Raw genomic sequence first — 15317 nt, forward strand, 5'->3', positions numbered from 1 at the left:
GATGTCTTCACCTGATCCAAGGCTCTCCCCCTGCCCTTAGTTTAAAAACCACTCTACAAACTTTTTAATTTTACATGCCAGCAGTCTGGTTTCATTTTGGTTTAGTGGGAGCCCATCCCTCCTATAGAGTCTCTTCCTTCCCCCAAAAGTTCTCCAGTTCCTAATAAACCTAAATATCTCCTTCCTACGCCATCATCTCGTCCATGCATTGAGACCCTACAGTTCTGCCTGTCTTCCAGGCCTTGTGCATGTAATTGGAAGCATTTCAGAGAATGCTTCCATGGAGGTCCTGGACTTCAATCTCTTACCTAGCAGACTAACTTTGGCCTCCAGGAATGCTGTCCTACCTTTCTATGTGTCATTAATACCTGCATGTACCATGACCATCAGCTCCTCCCCAGCATTACTTGTAAGGCTATCTAGATATCTTGTGAGAGCTACTACCTTTGCATCCAGTGAGCAATGCACCATGTGGTTCTCCTGGTTGTCACAAACACAACTATCTATATTTCTAATATTCAAATCCCCCATTATTGTTACCTGTTTCTTCCTAATAACTGGGGTCACCCATCAAGCAGTATCCTCAATGTCAGAGGATATCATGACATCATCTGGAAGGTAGGTCCCAACTATGGTCCCCTCTGTTCCAGTGTGATGCTTTCAAGCCCCAAGACTTTCATCTTCCTCAACAGCACAGGGACCGTTGGACAGGAGGTGGGACCACTCTACTATGTCACTAAAAGTCTCCTCTTTGTACCTCTCTGTCTCCCTTTGCTCCTCCAGTTAAGGCGTTCTAGCCTCCACACCCTGTACTTTGTCTCTAAGGGCAGTGAGTTGCTTACATCGCACACACATATACGCCATATACGCCAGCTGCCCGTGAGGCAGGTAAATAACATGTTGCACTCTAATGGCTGTGCTAATTCATCCCATCTCTCCAGCTTTCAAGGGGGCGGAAGCTGTGTATTGTCCTGCCTGTATTATTGCTCACTCACACACAGAATCCTTGTTCTCCTCCCTTCCTGGGACTAGCTCCATCCATGGGGAGGGCTCTGGGCTCTGCAGATTTGGAAATAGGCAGGGGTTTAACTCCAGAGCTGTGTGTGCGTCAGCAAGTCCCCCAGAGCGTACAGATCCTGGGAACTCCTAGTGGGAGTCAATTCCCCCCACCTCCCCACATGTCTGCCTCTCCCAAGGTGGCTCAATGACTATGTCCCCATCTGTTCAGATTCCACATCCCCCCCTCCAGCACAGCACAGGGCCAGGTTACAATCAGGGAATGCCCTTTGAGACAGATACTCTACCAATACTCCTTGCATCCTGATCTTCTCTGATTTCACCCCCTGAGCAGGATTCCCCATTCCCAAACCTGATCTGATCGCCCGGCTGCAACGAGGGGAAGAGCCGTGGGTCCCGGATCTCCAGGCTGACAAGGAAAGGGAGAGCCCGAGAGACACCCACACAGGTGAGGAGTCAGGGAAACTGAGACAGAAACATCTGGCAAGTGAAGGAAAAAGCTGGGACTCCCAAAATGTGCTGTGAGCGAGAGCCCCCAGTTCTGCCCCATCTCACCCAGGTCAGGGCTGCAGTCAGCAGGTGTTGTAGCATCAAGGCAAATATCAGTCACGGCTTCCCAGCCATCCTGTTAGCTGTTGGGAATTTCCTCCCTGACTTTATTTACCTGGGAGTGTTTGGGTGGGATGTGGAGGCAGAATCCAATGTCTCCATCTCCCCAGCAGTCACTGTGTGGTGTTTTCCCTCTTTGCTATTCCCCTTTCGGTCCTTTCTCCCCTGCACAGGCAGTGACTCCTGTCTGGATTCTCTCTCTCCCAGCAGGTGATAGGACAGTGAGTGAGAACAAGGAGGAGATTCAGCTGCAGGAAGGTCCTGAGCAAGTGGAACCGCAGGAGAGGTTTTTGAGAAGAGCTGAAGGGAATTTTTCCCAGGGCTTGGAACAGGGAAAAGATTGGGGAAATTGGTGCAGGTCAGAGAGGCAGCTGAGAAACTGCTTCATTTCTTGGGCTGATGAATCCATTCAATATGGGGGAGGATGCAAAGATCCCAAGGAAACCACAGCCCCACAGACATATCACCAGGAAGAAAAACCCTATAAACAACTAGAGAGTAGGAAAAGGTTCAGTGTGAGTAGAAAGCTTGTTAAATGTCGGAGAAACCACTCAGGCGAGAAACCCTATAAATGCTTGGACTGTGGGAAAACCTTCAGTAAGAGCTCAGACCTTATTAAGCATGGCAGAATGCACACAGGGGAGCGACCTTATAAATGTCTGGACTGTGGGAAAACCTTCACTCAGAGCTCACACCTTATTACACACCAGAGGCTGCACACAGGAGAGAGACCATATAAATGCCTTGAGTGCGGAAAAGGATTCAACGTGAGATCAAACCTTATTAAACATCAGCAAAACCACAAGGGAGGGAAACCCCATATTTGTTTGGATTGCGGGAAATGTTTCAATCACAGCTCCTACCTTATTACACATCAGAGACTGCACACGGGAGAGAGACCCTATAAGTGTCTTGAGTGTGGGAAAAGTTTCAATCAGAGCTCTAGTCTTATCACGCATCTGAGAACCCACACGGGAGATAAACCCTATCAGTGCCTCGACTGTGGGAAAAGCTTCAATGTGAGATCACAACTTATTATTCATCAGAGAATTCACACGGGAGAGAGACCTCATAAATGCTTGGACTGTGGCAAAAGCTTCAGTCACAGCTCACATCTTACTAAACATCGGCGAATTCACACAGGAGAGAGACCCTATAAATGTCTTGAGTGTGGGAAAACTTTCAATCAGAGCTCACACCTTATTATGCATCAGAGAACCCACACGGGAGAGAGACATTATAAGTGCCTCGAATGTGGGAAATGTTTTGTTCGGCGATCAGCCCTTATTACGCATCAGAGAATCCATACGGGAGAGAAACCCCATACATGTTTGGTCTGTGGGAAAAGTTTTAGTCAGAGATCAGCCCTTATTAGACATCAGAGAATCCATACGGGAGAGAAACCTCACACGTGCCTCAACTGTGGGAAAAGATTCATTCAGAGATCACACCTTATCACACATCAGACAATCCACATGGGAGAGAAAACCCATAAATGTTTGGACTGTGGGAAAAGCTTCAATAACAGCTCCTACCTCACCAAACATCGGAGAATCCACAAGGGTGAGATAGCTTAGAAACACTTCAATGGTGGGAAAAAATTCAGTGGGAGCTCTCACATTTTTATACATCGGAGAATTCCCACAAGAGAGAGCGATTTTTGACTTTTAAAAATACTTTTAATAAAATCGGTACATAAAACGCAGTGAAAACAAGAAAAAGAAATGACAGATTCGAGCCTGTAGAAGAGTTGAAAGTCACTGAGCAGACAGTGGATGCGGTTCCAGGGTTCCTAGCCAATTGCTCGTTAAAATTAAAATTGCCGCCGCCCCCACCCAACATTAAAATCTCACTTCTCCAACAATGTGCTAAAAGAGCACCCAAGCTCTGAGAAAACCCACACACCTGGTCTTTCCCTACAGGACCAGCACAGACTGTCCGGGATCTTGCTGCAGCAGGGTCCACTCACTGGGCACAGCTAACCTGGCAGAGTGTGTCTGATTGATTGCACTTCCTGACGGGTAAAGGGGTGGAGCTAGCTACTACATCACCCAGCAGCAGCCGGAGCTCGTTGGAAGCTCAATGCATTCCACTCCTGCAGCTGCATTTGGTCCTGCTTCTTGCTTTCTGCTTCTCACCAGTCTGCTCTTGGGCCCAGCTACCTGCTTCAGTTCCTTTCCTTCTCCATCTTTGCAACCCCTGGCTCAGCTTCCTGACCATACTTCTGGCCTGCCCACTCTGGCTTTCAGCTTTTTATCCCTGGTTTCACGCTTGGCTCTGAGAGATGTATGGAACAGATATGTGTTTGAATGATTAATAGCTACTGGTTCCTTCTGGCCCTCAGAAAAATAGAAAAGTCCGCCTCTGTTTATCGCAAAATAGGATCCACCTAAGAAGTAAAGACCGCAAGAAAGTGGTTCATATTATATGACACATCTTGTCTAAGAACCCATAGATCAGCCAAGGTTGGGATTTCCTCTCCCCAAGAACAGAAACTAAAATGTCTAAATGAGGGTACTGTTAATCAGCTAGGCAAGAATATCTCATAATTTGCTCATGTATAAACCTCTTTCTCCCTCCCAGCCTAGCTAAAAAGAACTCCAAGTTACCAAGCAAGGGTCACACCCTGCTTGCCTATGCAAAATGTTTTCACCCCAAAGAATAAACTATACATTGTTTTCCTTGTAAATCAAATATGCTGTGAATCATCTCTTTCCCCCCCAAATTAAAATCCGCACCTTTGTCAGCGTTGTGATTCTGAATCAGATCTACATCCTTCCGTATGTGGAAAATGTCTCTTGTTCTGTTGTACGTCCTAAATAAGGTGAAATGCTTATGTACAATCAAAGAATGTATGGAGTATGTCCTCTAAATTTAGAAGAGTATAAAGGTTTTGTTGGTTTTCATTGTAAATGTTGCTCTCTAAGAATTGTCTGGCACAAGGAAGAAGAAATGTAAAAAGATATAAACCATGGTATAACTTTGGGATATTAAGAGAAATTGCTTAGAAGGGGCTGTCCCAATCCATAGGAGGGGTTAATGATGAAATACAATCCTTGAAATGAATCAAATGTATAAAGCCTCTGATTAAAAAAAAGTATTGAAGTAAATTGTGATACACTGACGCCACCAACTGGATACCAATGGAGGCAGCAAAGAAAAAGCCTAAGCACTCATTTGACCTGAGTCCAATAGGAATGTGTGTGTGGTCCTTTCCTATGAACCCAGAAACTAGGCTATATAAACTGAAGTCACCATGTGCTAAAGAGAGTTGACTGAACCCAACAAGAAAGTGAAAAATTCCTAAGTATGACTCACTCCCGGACAAGATGTGTGGAAAGAACTCTTCCCCCAGCCCAGGGTTATATGGATAAGAAGTGGTGAGATTTCATTTCAAGGATTGCATTTCCCCTTCTGTTCTTTCATATAAATTACTGAGAGTTATCTTGCTGAGCCTGTGCTCTCTAGTGAGACGTCAAGTAATCATATTTTAACTTCTTTGTTAAGCCCAAGCAAATTGGCCTAAACGATTGAAAAGAATTGCGTTTAGCAATTGTTTTTAATACTCTAAACGTGTCTCTTTCAGACTAGTTCAGTCAAACTGTACTAACCACACTCTTCAAAGTGCCTTGCAGACAAGTGCACCCTGGGAAGTGTGATAAATGTGTTAGGAATTTAGAATTGATGGTCACAAGTCAATGTAATCAGAAATCTTGGTACTTTGTTATTTGATATAACTGCTGAGCCTCAATGCTAGCAAGACTATTGTGTGTGTTGTATACACCTAGCACTTTGGTTGTTTCTGCACTTTGGTGGTGAACTGCTGATTGTATATTGATGTGACTCTGGGTGAATTAATAAATTGTTGTTTGGTTGAGGATAAGCATGTGTCCTGATGTAAGCAACACAGTTCAACTTAAAAATGGACCTGAAAAGAACCCATCATTAAAACTAGTAAGCTAATGTTCCCTGGACTGAATACAAGGGATTCTGTTGGATTCTATTATATATAGGCCGAGTTTGTTAGGTTTCAGCTTTGAAATCTATCTGGCACCCTGGCAAATTCATAAATTGACTCCTTTTCATGCTTACGGCTCTGCTCTTGACTATGACCCCCCGTGCCCTGTGGTCCTGATTCTTGTCTCTAGCTTGATTCCACTCTCCCCTCCAGGTGCCTGGTCATCCTCATGGTTCTGACCTTTAGACACAACCACCCACAACGTGATTGTGATCCTGCCAGTTTGAGCCACCCAAGAGAGAAAACTGGAGACCTGATTGGCTGAGAAACTGGCCTCCAGTAAGGCCTTCCTCTTCTTCTCAGAGGTAATGGATACCTTTCAGAGGCTGCCACCCCAGACTGAGGCCTCACTACCCAGGGCCCAGGTCACTCAGGAACCAAAGATTCTGCTGCTGGCCAAGTTAGACAGCGACCGCAGGGAATTTCACGGCTTCCTGAATCAGGGCGGGCTCCTGTTCATGCTACGACCCTGTTCATTTCCCAGTGACTAGGCCCAAGTGGGGTTCATAATCAGCCTATTAGTGAGGGAAGCCCTAGTCTGGGTGTTCCCCCCCACTAGAACTTCCAGCTCCTTGCCGGGGCATCTTGAGGAATTCAGCTGAGACGTGGCGGCTGTCTTCAATGACCCAAATTGCACCCATTCTGCTGAGAACACACTTCAGGACTTACGCCAGTGGAATAGCCCAGTTACCAGGTTCGCTGCAGAATTCCAACCCTTAGCAGCTGGCACTAGATGGAACGAAGCAGCAGAACATTCCGATTTCCGATGCCAGATAGAGCCCCCATCCAACCCAGAGGCTGTGGCCAAGCTGTGCATCACCGTCGATCACCTGGCTGAATGCCGACTAGGAAATCCAGTTTTCAACCCGCACTGGCTGACCAGCTTCAACCCTGTTGTACTACCACAGTAAGGAACCAGTAGACCTATGCCTACATTGCGGGGAACTTGGGCACTTCATCCCAAGGTATCCCAATATGATTAATGTTCTGCCCTGATCAAGAAAGCCCCCTTCTGTCAACCAGTACCCTAGCCATGATCAGTCAGCAAGCCACCGCTGTCCAACTTCCTCTTACTTACAACATCCTGCCATGTCTGAGCCGAGGATTCCAGGAAACTCAGGGGCCTCTGATGTACTTTTGGACATAAATTTTGCTTGAACGAACAACATTCCCACACCCAGAGAGTGTCCAAGCATCAGTCCTGGGGGGCCAGCCTCAGGGACTGCGGGAGAAGCAGTGGTCCCGGGAGCGGCCGGAGCAGTGGCCCAGGGGCAGCCCCAGAAGCCATCGGGAGAATGGTCGCTGGGGGCCTTAGAGCAGTGGGCCACTCGGGCCCATCAGCCCCCACCACTGGAGCATGCCCCCCCCACAGAGTAGTGGGGCCCCAGAAGCAGAGATTTAGTCATCACGGGTATTTATAGTAAAAGTCACGGACAGGTCACAGGCTTCCATGAATTCCTATTTATTGCCCGTGACCTATCCGTGACTTTTACTAAAACTACCCGTGATTAAATATTACTCAAAGGAGATGCTCTCGCCACTGGGTCAGGGGATCGTCCAACGTCGGGCTCCCTCAATCTCTCCTGCTAAACCTGGGACACATTGGGTGTCATTACAGAGTCCTTGGGAAAGGGGACAGGGCCCACCCAGGCAGGTGCCCCGACCCCATGGCTGCTGAGTCAGTCTCTTCCTCTGGCCCAGTGAACATCTTCAGATGCTCTGGGCACAGAGGGGGCTTTGCTGAGGGTCTCTCCCCAGCACAGACCCTGCTTGGGGAGCAGCAGCTGTGCAGTTCGGGCTCCCAGATCCCGATGGAGGAGGCAGCAGCTTATGACTTAGGCTGGAAAACAAAGAGAGATGGAGAGGGGCCTCCTCTCTCTGAGCAGGGCCCAGACCCCTTTGACCACAACAGTTACTAAATCAACTCCCCCCCGCCCCCCCCAGCCCCTCTCTGCCAGACTCCTAACTCTGGAGGGATCCAGGGGAGCCAGGGCTGACCACCAAGTGGGTGCCAGGCAGTGAGTGGTGCTGAAACCCCCGTTCCCCCACGAAAAATTTTGACCCTGGAGCCAATCCTAAATGGGCAGAGAACCAAGATGACCTGAACCAGGCCGGCCGGAGCTTTGCCGCTGGCATCCAGGCTCTGGATGGAGACCAGCACTCAGTGCCCACATGGAGGAGCCAGCTGGGCGAGGGGTAGTTGGGATTCCTTGGTTTGCCTAGAGCCCCAGGGATGGGTGAATCCGGGCCTACAAATCACTGAATGAACCTGTTGCCGTGGCATTGGCAGCTCCCTGACCTGAGAGCCGGGGGAGCAGAGCTGGTAGCTCTGGCCCAGGGCTGGTAGCCGCGGATGGGGGTGTGGAGACAAGAGACCGTCTCTGGCAAAGGGCTCCGTGTGCCAGTTTTGTACTGAGGGACTCACACGCTGAGTCAGACGGTGTCACCGAGAAACGTGTCCCGGGCAGCCTCTCTAGGACCAGGACCCGAACCCATCACCCCTGTGTCCATGCAGACATTGGGGGCTCTCTGGAACAACCCCCAGCCTCCATGGAAACCCCCCTTCTCCCCCCTCCCCGGGATCTCCCGGCTTCTTTCTGTCCCCATTGATACTGGGGCTTCGAGGCAAGAGGCCTACCTAGCGCTGGGAGAAGCTGCCCATGCCCAGGGGAGGTGGGTCCCCAGGGGGCAGGGTCTGGGGCAGGCGGCTGCAGAGCGGTGGGTTGATCGCTAGGACCCGGGGGCGGCTCTGGGGGGAGGATCGCGGGGCTCAGGCCCGGCCGCAGGAAGTGACTCGCAGCCGCTGCGGGGACTCTGGCTCCCGGCGAGATCCCCGAGCCCCGGCGGCTGGTGCTGGGAGCCCGGAGCCCGGGCTGCAGCCGGGAGAGGGGAAGCTCCAGCCGGGCCCTGCCCGCTGCTCCCCGGGAGCCTCTCCCAGGGCAGAGCCCCCAGCCCGGCCAGGGCCGTCCTTACCCATAGGCAAAGCAGGCAGCTCCGTAGGGCACCAGGAGATTTGGGGCACTAAACTTCCAGGTGCCCTGCACAGCTGCGTGCCGCTCCAGCCCCTGCTCCGGCTCTTCCCCAGGGGCCCCGCCCCAGCCGCGCCCCCACTTCCAGAGCTCTGCCGCGGGGCCGGGCCTGCACTCGCCGGCGGTGGGAAGTGCAGCGACCCGGCCCCAGCCGCGCCCCTGCTGAGCGGTTCCCACCTGTCCCCAAGCCAGCCCCCCCCCCCCTCCGCAGGAGGGGCTGCGTAGGGCCCCAGAACAGCTAGGGACGGCCCCTGCCCCGGGGGGCCCCGCTCGGGGGGAAGGTAAGAGAGACCCGCCCCCCCCCCCCGTCACCCCCGGGCTGCAGGGGGCGGGTTTGGCCCCGGGCTGCTCCCCGCGGAAAGCTGCCGCCAGCCCCGGGCCCGGGAAAGCTGCCGCCAGCCCCCGGTGTGTGCGGGGCGGGGGTGCAGATAAGGTGGTATTGAGGGGGAGCAGGGATGTGTGAGGGGCAGGATGGGATGGGGGCGCTGAAGGGGGATGGGGCGATGCAGGAGAATCTGGGGCGACTTGTGGGGCGGATGGGAACAGGGCTGCAACAGAAGGAACCTCTGAGTGGGGGGGGGTCACTGCGAGGGAAACGGGGGATGTGGGGAGGGGAGGCTGGGGGGAGACTGAGAGCAAGAGCAGACTGGCTGGGGAAGGGAGGGGTCGGGGAGAAGGAGAGGGAGAGATACAAGGGCAGCTCATCCACCCCATGGGGCAGGAGAGGGGAGGGGCTGCCCCACCCAGCAGCTAGAGGGGAAATCTTTTACTGCAAATAGTCCATGATGTTTTGGGGGTCGGTGGAGGCTTCTTCCCAAAGGCTCAGAAGCACCAAGGCAAATATCCAGCCCACCCCACCCCACCCCCACAGACACACACCCTGCTCCCAATGTGTTATTGTCAGACACACCCATACTGGTGTGGGGTCTGTCTCCTGAGTGTTCAGGGCTCCCCAGGGCCCTGGTCTGATTTCCCTGCAGGATTCAGATCTCAGCCACACTGGTGTCAGACCAGAGTCACTGCTGGCTCTGGCAGGGCGTGAGTGTGGATGGACCAATGGGATCAGCCTCTGCCTGTCTGTCACTGTCACTGCCCCGTGTTGTGATAAAGTGACTGAGGGTTTTCCCAGCGTGGCAGAGCCCAGAGCGTCTGTCTGCAGGGAGAGAGCCTGGGGGGAATTGGGGTGTGACGTGAACTCAAGCCCTTTCTGTAACCTCCCCTCTTGCCCTGACAGGCTGAGGAATCATGTCCACATTTTGCTCCAGATCGTCCAGGGGACAGGGAAGAGAAATGGCTGTGATGGAGCCAGCTCAGGTAGGGGATTTTCAGGGAGCTGCAGGGGGGGTTGCTGTAGAGGGGGAGGGGCAGGAAACACGCAGGGTGAGGCGGGGGGGCCAGCATGTGACAAATCTGCTGAGAAATGATTTTCTGAACAGGCCCATGGTCAGGGGGGAACGTTCCTTCATTTCTGAAGCAGGAAACCCCCCCTGGGCAGGGCTGGGAAAACTGCCCAGACTCCCAATTCTGGACCCTGACCCTACTGGCCAAAGGGTGCTGTGAAATACGAAGGGAAGCTGTCGGGATTCCTGTCCCCAGTTCAGAGCTCTGCTTCCCGTATCTCCCTATGGCTGTTAGGCGAGTGGGAAATGAGAAGACCCTGCCCTGCTCCATCTGCTGGGGAGACAAGGAGCTCTCGCCTTCTCCCACCACCTGAAGCCTCCTGGCTGGTCTAGCAGAATCCCACCCCCACCCTGCTCACTCTGGCTTTCCCAGAGCTTCCATTTTATTGACCTTTCTCCCCCATGAATAGTGGCTGGGGCAGCAGGTGCTGAGTTGGGGACTCTTGTTTCAGATGACGGTGACCTTCGAGGAGGTGGCTGTGTATTTCACTGAGGGGCAGGGGGCTCTGCTGGACCCTGCTCAGAGAGCCCTCTACAGGGACGTCATGCAGGAGAACTACGAGACGGTGACCTCACTGGGTAAGGGATTCCTGTCCCCTAAGTTATTAGAAGCTGTGGGGTCTGCATGTCTGACTCTAGGTTCTTCCCTGGTCAGTTGGATTCGGGGGGGAGGGTCGTGTAGTCCCCAGCTCCAGTGTGAGATAGACTTTCATCTCCATACTCCCTCCAGTGGGATGGGGGTATCAGAAATGTAAGAACATAACAGTTGCCTCACTGTTCCCTCTATTTTTTCCCACTCCTGAGTGGAATGAATTTTGTTATGTGCACCAATATGGAAGAGATGTGTGACACATCACCTTCATGTTGGTGCACATACAAAATTCATGTGGTGGGGATAGGGCCAAGGGATTTGGAGTGTGGGAGGGGGCTCAGGCCTGGGGCAGAAGGTTGGGGTGCAAAGCTGTGAGGGCTCTGGCTGCGGGGGTGGGCTCTGGGGTGGGGCTGGGGATGAGGGGTTTAGGGCTGGGACAGAGGGTTGGGTTGCGAGGGGGTGAGGGCTCTGGCTGGGGGCGCAGGCTCTGGGGTAAGACCAGGAATTCTGGAGTCACCCACACCTGTCTTCCATTCCCAATTTCCATTAGCCAGGTGTTCGTCATCACTCCAAGCATGGGGTTGCGTTCCTGACCATCTTGGCTAATAGCCCTAGCTGGACCTATTCTCCGTGAGGTTTTCCAGTTCTTTTTTGAACCCCGTTATACTTTTTTGGCCATCAGAACATACATCGACAATGAGTTCCACAGGCTAACTCTGCGTTGTGTGAAAAAATACTTCCTCTTGTGTGTATTAATCTGGTACCAAGGCTGAGGCGCAGACTACAATCAGTAGCTCTGCAATTTCATATTTTAGTTCCTTGAGAACTCTTGGGCGAATACCTCCTGAGCCTGGTTCCTTATTACTGTTTAATTTATCAGTTTGGTCTAAAAGATCTTCTGTTGAAACATCAATGTGGGACAAATATGGGCTTCAAAGATGTCCCCCAAAAAGAATAGCTCTGATGTGGGTGTCTCCCTACACCTTCTGCAGTGAAGACCAATGCAAAAAATTCATTTACCTTCCCTACAGTGGCTTTGTTTTCCTAGACTCTTTGTCATCTAGTGGCCCCACTTCCTGTTTGGTAGGCTTCCTCCTTCATGTGTCCTTAAAAACAAAATTACTGTTAATTTTTGTATCTTCAGCAAGTTGTTTCTTGAATTCTTTCTTGGCCTGCCATATTGTACTTTTAGAATTAACTTGCCCAAGTTTCCTATTATCCCTACCAGGATTCCCAAATTTGGAAGGATGTTTTTTTGCCTCTAGTGGCCTCTGTTTCTCTGCTATTTAGCCATGGTGGCAGTTTTTTGGTCCTCCTACTGTGTTTTTAAGTAATCTCCATGTTGCTTGCAGGCATTTTACCCTGGGGACTGCTCTCTTTAATTTCTGCCTGTCTAGCATCCTCATTCTCTTGTCATTTCCCTTGTTAAAGTTAAATGTTACTGTGGTGGGTCCACATGCTTGTTGACTCTCTGAAAGAATTCTAATAGATTGGTGAGGCACGATTTCCTTTTACAAAAGCTGTGTTGACTCTTCCCCAACATATTGTGTTCATCTATGTGTCTGATCATTCTTTCTTTTACCATAGGTTCATAGTTTACCAATTTGCCCGTACTGATGTTAGACTTTTTGGTGTATTCTCTCCTACAAGGATATTAAATTTAATTATATTACAGGTCACTTTTACTGAGCAGTTCAGCTATAGTTACCACTTGGACCAGATCCTGTCCTCCACTTAGGACTAAATCAAGAATTGCCTCTCCTCTGGTGTGCTCGAGGTCTAGCTGCTCCAAGAAGCAATAATTTATGGCAGTGGTTCTCAAATGTTTTTTCGTGGACCATTTGAACGTTGCTGAGGATCTCGGCAGACACTTAATGATCTTTCCGAATGTTGATTGTAAAGCTACTGTAAAGCGCTTTGGATAAAAGCGCTATATAAAAAAACCCTTACTAATTAACTGTTCCTCATACATGCATATTATCTGCACAGATAGCTCAGCTTTAAGATGCTAAACAAATCTGTGAGTGAACTAGAAATAGTCATGCTCTCATCGCAAATATTAATACAATATTTTCTGATACTTGAAAGGAGAGTAAAAGGCATTTGCTCAGGCTTATGCAATTTCTCTGACATGTCCACTCTAAATTTGATTAATACTTCACGCACATAGAACATTAAAAATAAGTAACCGCATGACACAAACAGCAAAACAAAATCACAAACCAGTAACAACACTGAAAATATGAAGTGAAGTAAAATATCAAGTGGTTGGTGATGGGCAGTTTAAATGATTGTTTAGGACCCACGCTGTGCAAATGCAACAGAGCCCTGTAGAAACAGGCAAAGTTCTCCTGGTTTCACATTGTGGGTGTCACCAACTCAAAAACTCACAGTGGACTCGTTGAGTTTTTATAGGTCCTGGAGCACATTAACACATGGCTTGGAGTTTGCAGACAGATTCCTGCTTCAAAGAGCTTGCAAATGAGGTCTTTATCCTACAAAACACCTAGCAGCACCCCCACCAAACCTAGTGCTGCTTGCTACTTAAGAGTCAATGGGAATACTCTTAGGCTTAGAGCAGTGGTTCCCAAACTTTAACAACCCACAAACCTCTTCTACTAAAATGTCAAGTCTCGAAAACCCCCTCCTAAAAATGAATATTTCCAGAGATTTTCTCCCTTACCTGAGCATAAATTATAAAAGCAATGATCTTGGAAATATAAAATTTGGTTTTATTACATGCTTATTACACACTATTATTATTATTTATCATTACTGTATTTTTATTACATTATGAAAATGGAAACACTCTTCCACGATCTCACTTTTGTAGCTCGTATCACTTTGATTAAGCCTGTTATAAGACAAAGCTCCTATGTTTCATCAAGGAATATCAGATGTGAGACAGCATGAAGGGATTTAAGAAGCCAACTCAAGGAGTTCCTCCTCCACAAGCATTCAGGTCTTGAGCAGTCCAGGCAAACCATGCACATTACAACAAACCTTACACTTGTTCTTCATAAGAATTTTAAAACAATACTAGCAGCCTATTTAATTTTAAAAGCAGTTAAAAAAAAATCTACCTCCCTTTCCATTTCTTATAAGGAGTCTTGAAGTTTACATCTCAGTGTGATGGATGTGTTTGCTTTGGTCTGCTTAGCTCTTGGAAGCCCCCGAAGCTCCAGGCTGCTGGCCCCATGGTGCCCGGGGTCCCTAGGGACAGCTCTGTCCGCCATTAAGGAATTTTTCCCAGAGAACCCCCTGTAACATTGTGCAACCCCCCAGGGGTTTGCAAACCCCATTTTGGGAAACACTGGCTCAGAGGGAAGTGTCCGTGGACCACCTGAATGGAGCTCACAGTTTGAGAACCTCTGATTTATGGTGTCTAGAAATGTTGTCTCTGAATCACCCTGAGGTGACATTTATCCTGTCAATAGGAGGATGGATGAACTCACCCATTATTTTTACATTTTTTCCTGCCTCTCTGACCTCCCTTAGCATATCACAGTCACTGTCACCATCCTGGTCAGGTGGTCAGTAGCATATTCCTACTGCTATACTCCTATTTTTCAAGCTTGGAATTTCTATCCATCATTTACAGTTGGATTCATTTTAGATATTCACCCTATTTGACTCTGGGTTTTTTATTTATCATATAATAGCACCACTGCCCCACCAGTGTGACCTACTCTATTGTTCCTATATATTTTGTACCCTTGTATTACTGTGTCCCATTGATTATCCTCATTCCACCGTGTTTCCGCAACGCCTGTTATATCAATAACCTCGTTTAACCCAGGCACTCTAGTTCAGCCATCCTAGTATTTGTAGACTTCTAGCATTTGTTTGTAAGCATACGTATGTATTTGTGTGTAAGCATTTGTACATTTTCTCAATATGCTTGCCGTCATGTGTTACGTTTCAAGAGGACATTTTTTTGCATAACTGTTCCTCTCTAGCTCCTATCTGTACTTTATCAACTCCTTCCCTAGCCTCAGTACTAGGGTATAGCGTCACTTCTTTAATAAATTCATTCTTAAGAGATGCTTCTGCCTGAACCGTTTCCTCCTCAGCACTTGGCCGCTTTTCCCCAGCCCTTAGTTTGAAAAACCCTCTACAACCATTTTAATTTCACATGCCAGCAGTGTGGTTTGATTTTGGTTTAGTGGGAGCCCATCAGTCTTATAGAGTCTCTTCCTTCCCCGGTTTGTAATAAAGCTAAATCCCTCCTTCCTATCCCATCATCTCATCCATGCATTGACACCCTGCATTTCTGCCTGTCTTCCTGGCCTTGCGCGTGGAACCAGAAGCATTTCAGAGAATGAATTTTAGTCTCTTACCTATCACACTAACTTTGGCCTCCAGGAACCTTATCCTAACTTTCCTTTGTGTCATTGATACCTACGTACCATGACCATTGGCTCCTCCCCAGCACTGCTTGTAAGTCTATCTAGATGTGTTGTCCCCCAGAGGGCACAGATCCTGGGAACTCCTAGTGAGACCACGTCGGTTCCCACTATCTCCCTACATGTCTGCTGCTCCCAAGGGGGCTCAGTGACCCTGTCCCTCATCTGTTTACATTCCACATCATCACCCCTTCCAGCACAAATCGGGGTCAGGTTAAACTCAGGGAATGCCCTTTATGACAGATA

General features: G+C 49.3%; 2 protein-coding genes across 8 annotated transcripts in view; both read left to right on the top strand.

Annotated features, from left to right (window-relative positions):
* Window positions 1-15317, top strand: part of LOC102944114 (zinc finger protein 436) — a 156854-nt gene that overhangs the window by 5990 nt on the left and 135547 nt on the right. For 2 of the 4 annotated variants that reach the window (XM_037914770.2, XM_043528128.1), the window contains exons 5-6: window positions 1352-1465; window positions 1837-5509. In XM_037914770.2, the coding sequence (XP_037770698.1) occupies window positions 1352-1465; window positions 1837-3203 (1481 nt within the window). In that variant the 3' untranslated portion in view covers window positions 3204-5509. Of the gene's footprint in view, window positions 1-1351; window positions 1466-1833; window positions 5510-15317 lie in introns of those variants that run through there. The other 2 variants (XM_037914769.2, XM_043528129.1) reach the window with 2 other exon arrangements.
* Window positions 8389-15317, top strand: part of LOC102944787 (zinc finger protein 501) — a 50181-nt gene continuing 43252 nt past the window's right edge. The window contains exons 1-3 of one of the 4 annotated variants that reach the window (XM_043528061.1): window positions 8389-8954; window positions 9908-9987; window positions 10526-10652. In XM_043528061.1, coding sequence (XP_043383996.1) covers window positions 9919-9987; window positions 10526-10652 — 196 coding nt within the window. In that variant the 5' untranslated portion in view covers window positions 8389-8954; window positions 9908-9918. The remainder of the gene's footprint in view (window positions 8955-9907; window positions 9988-10525; window positions 10653-15317) is intronic. The other 3 variants (XM_043528060.1, XM_043528062.1, XM_037914890.2) reach the window with 3 other exon arrangements.

The sequence above is a fragment of the Chelonia mydas genome, chromosome 14, assembly GCF_015237465.2.
Source record: "Chelonia mydas isolate rCheMyd1 chromosome 14, rCheMyd1.pri.v2, whole genome shotgun sequence".
Taxonomy (NCBI): domain Eukaryota; kingdom Metazoa; phylum Chordata; order Testudines; family Cheloniidae; genus Chelonia; species Chelonia mydas.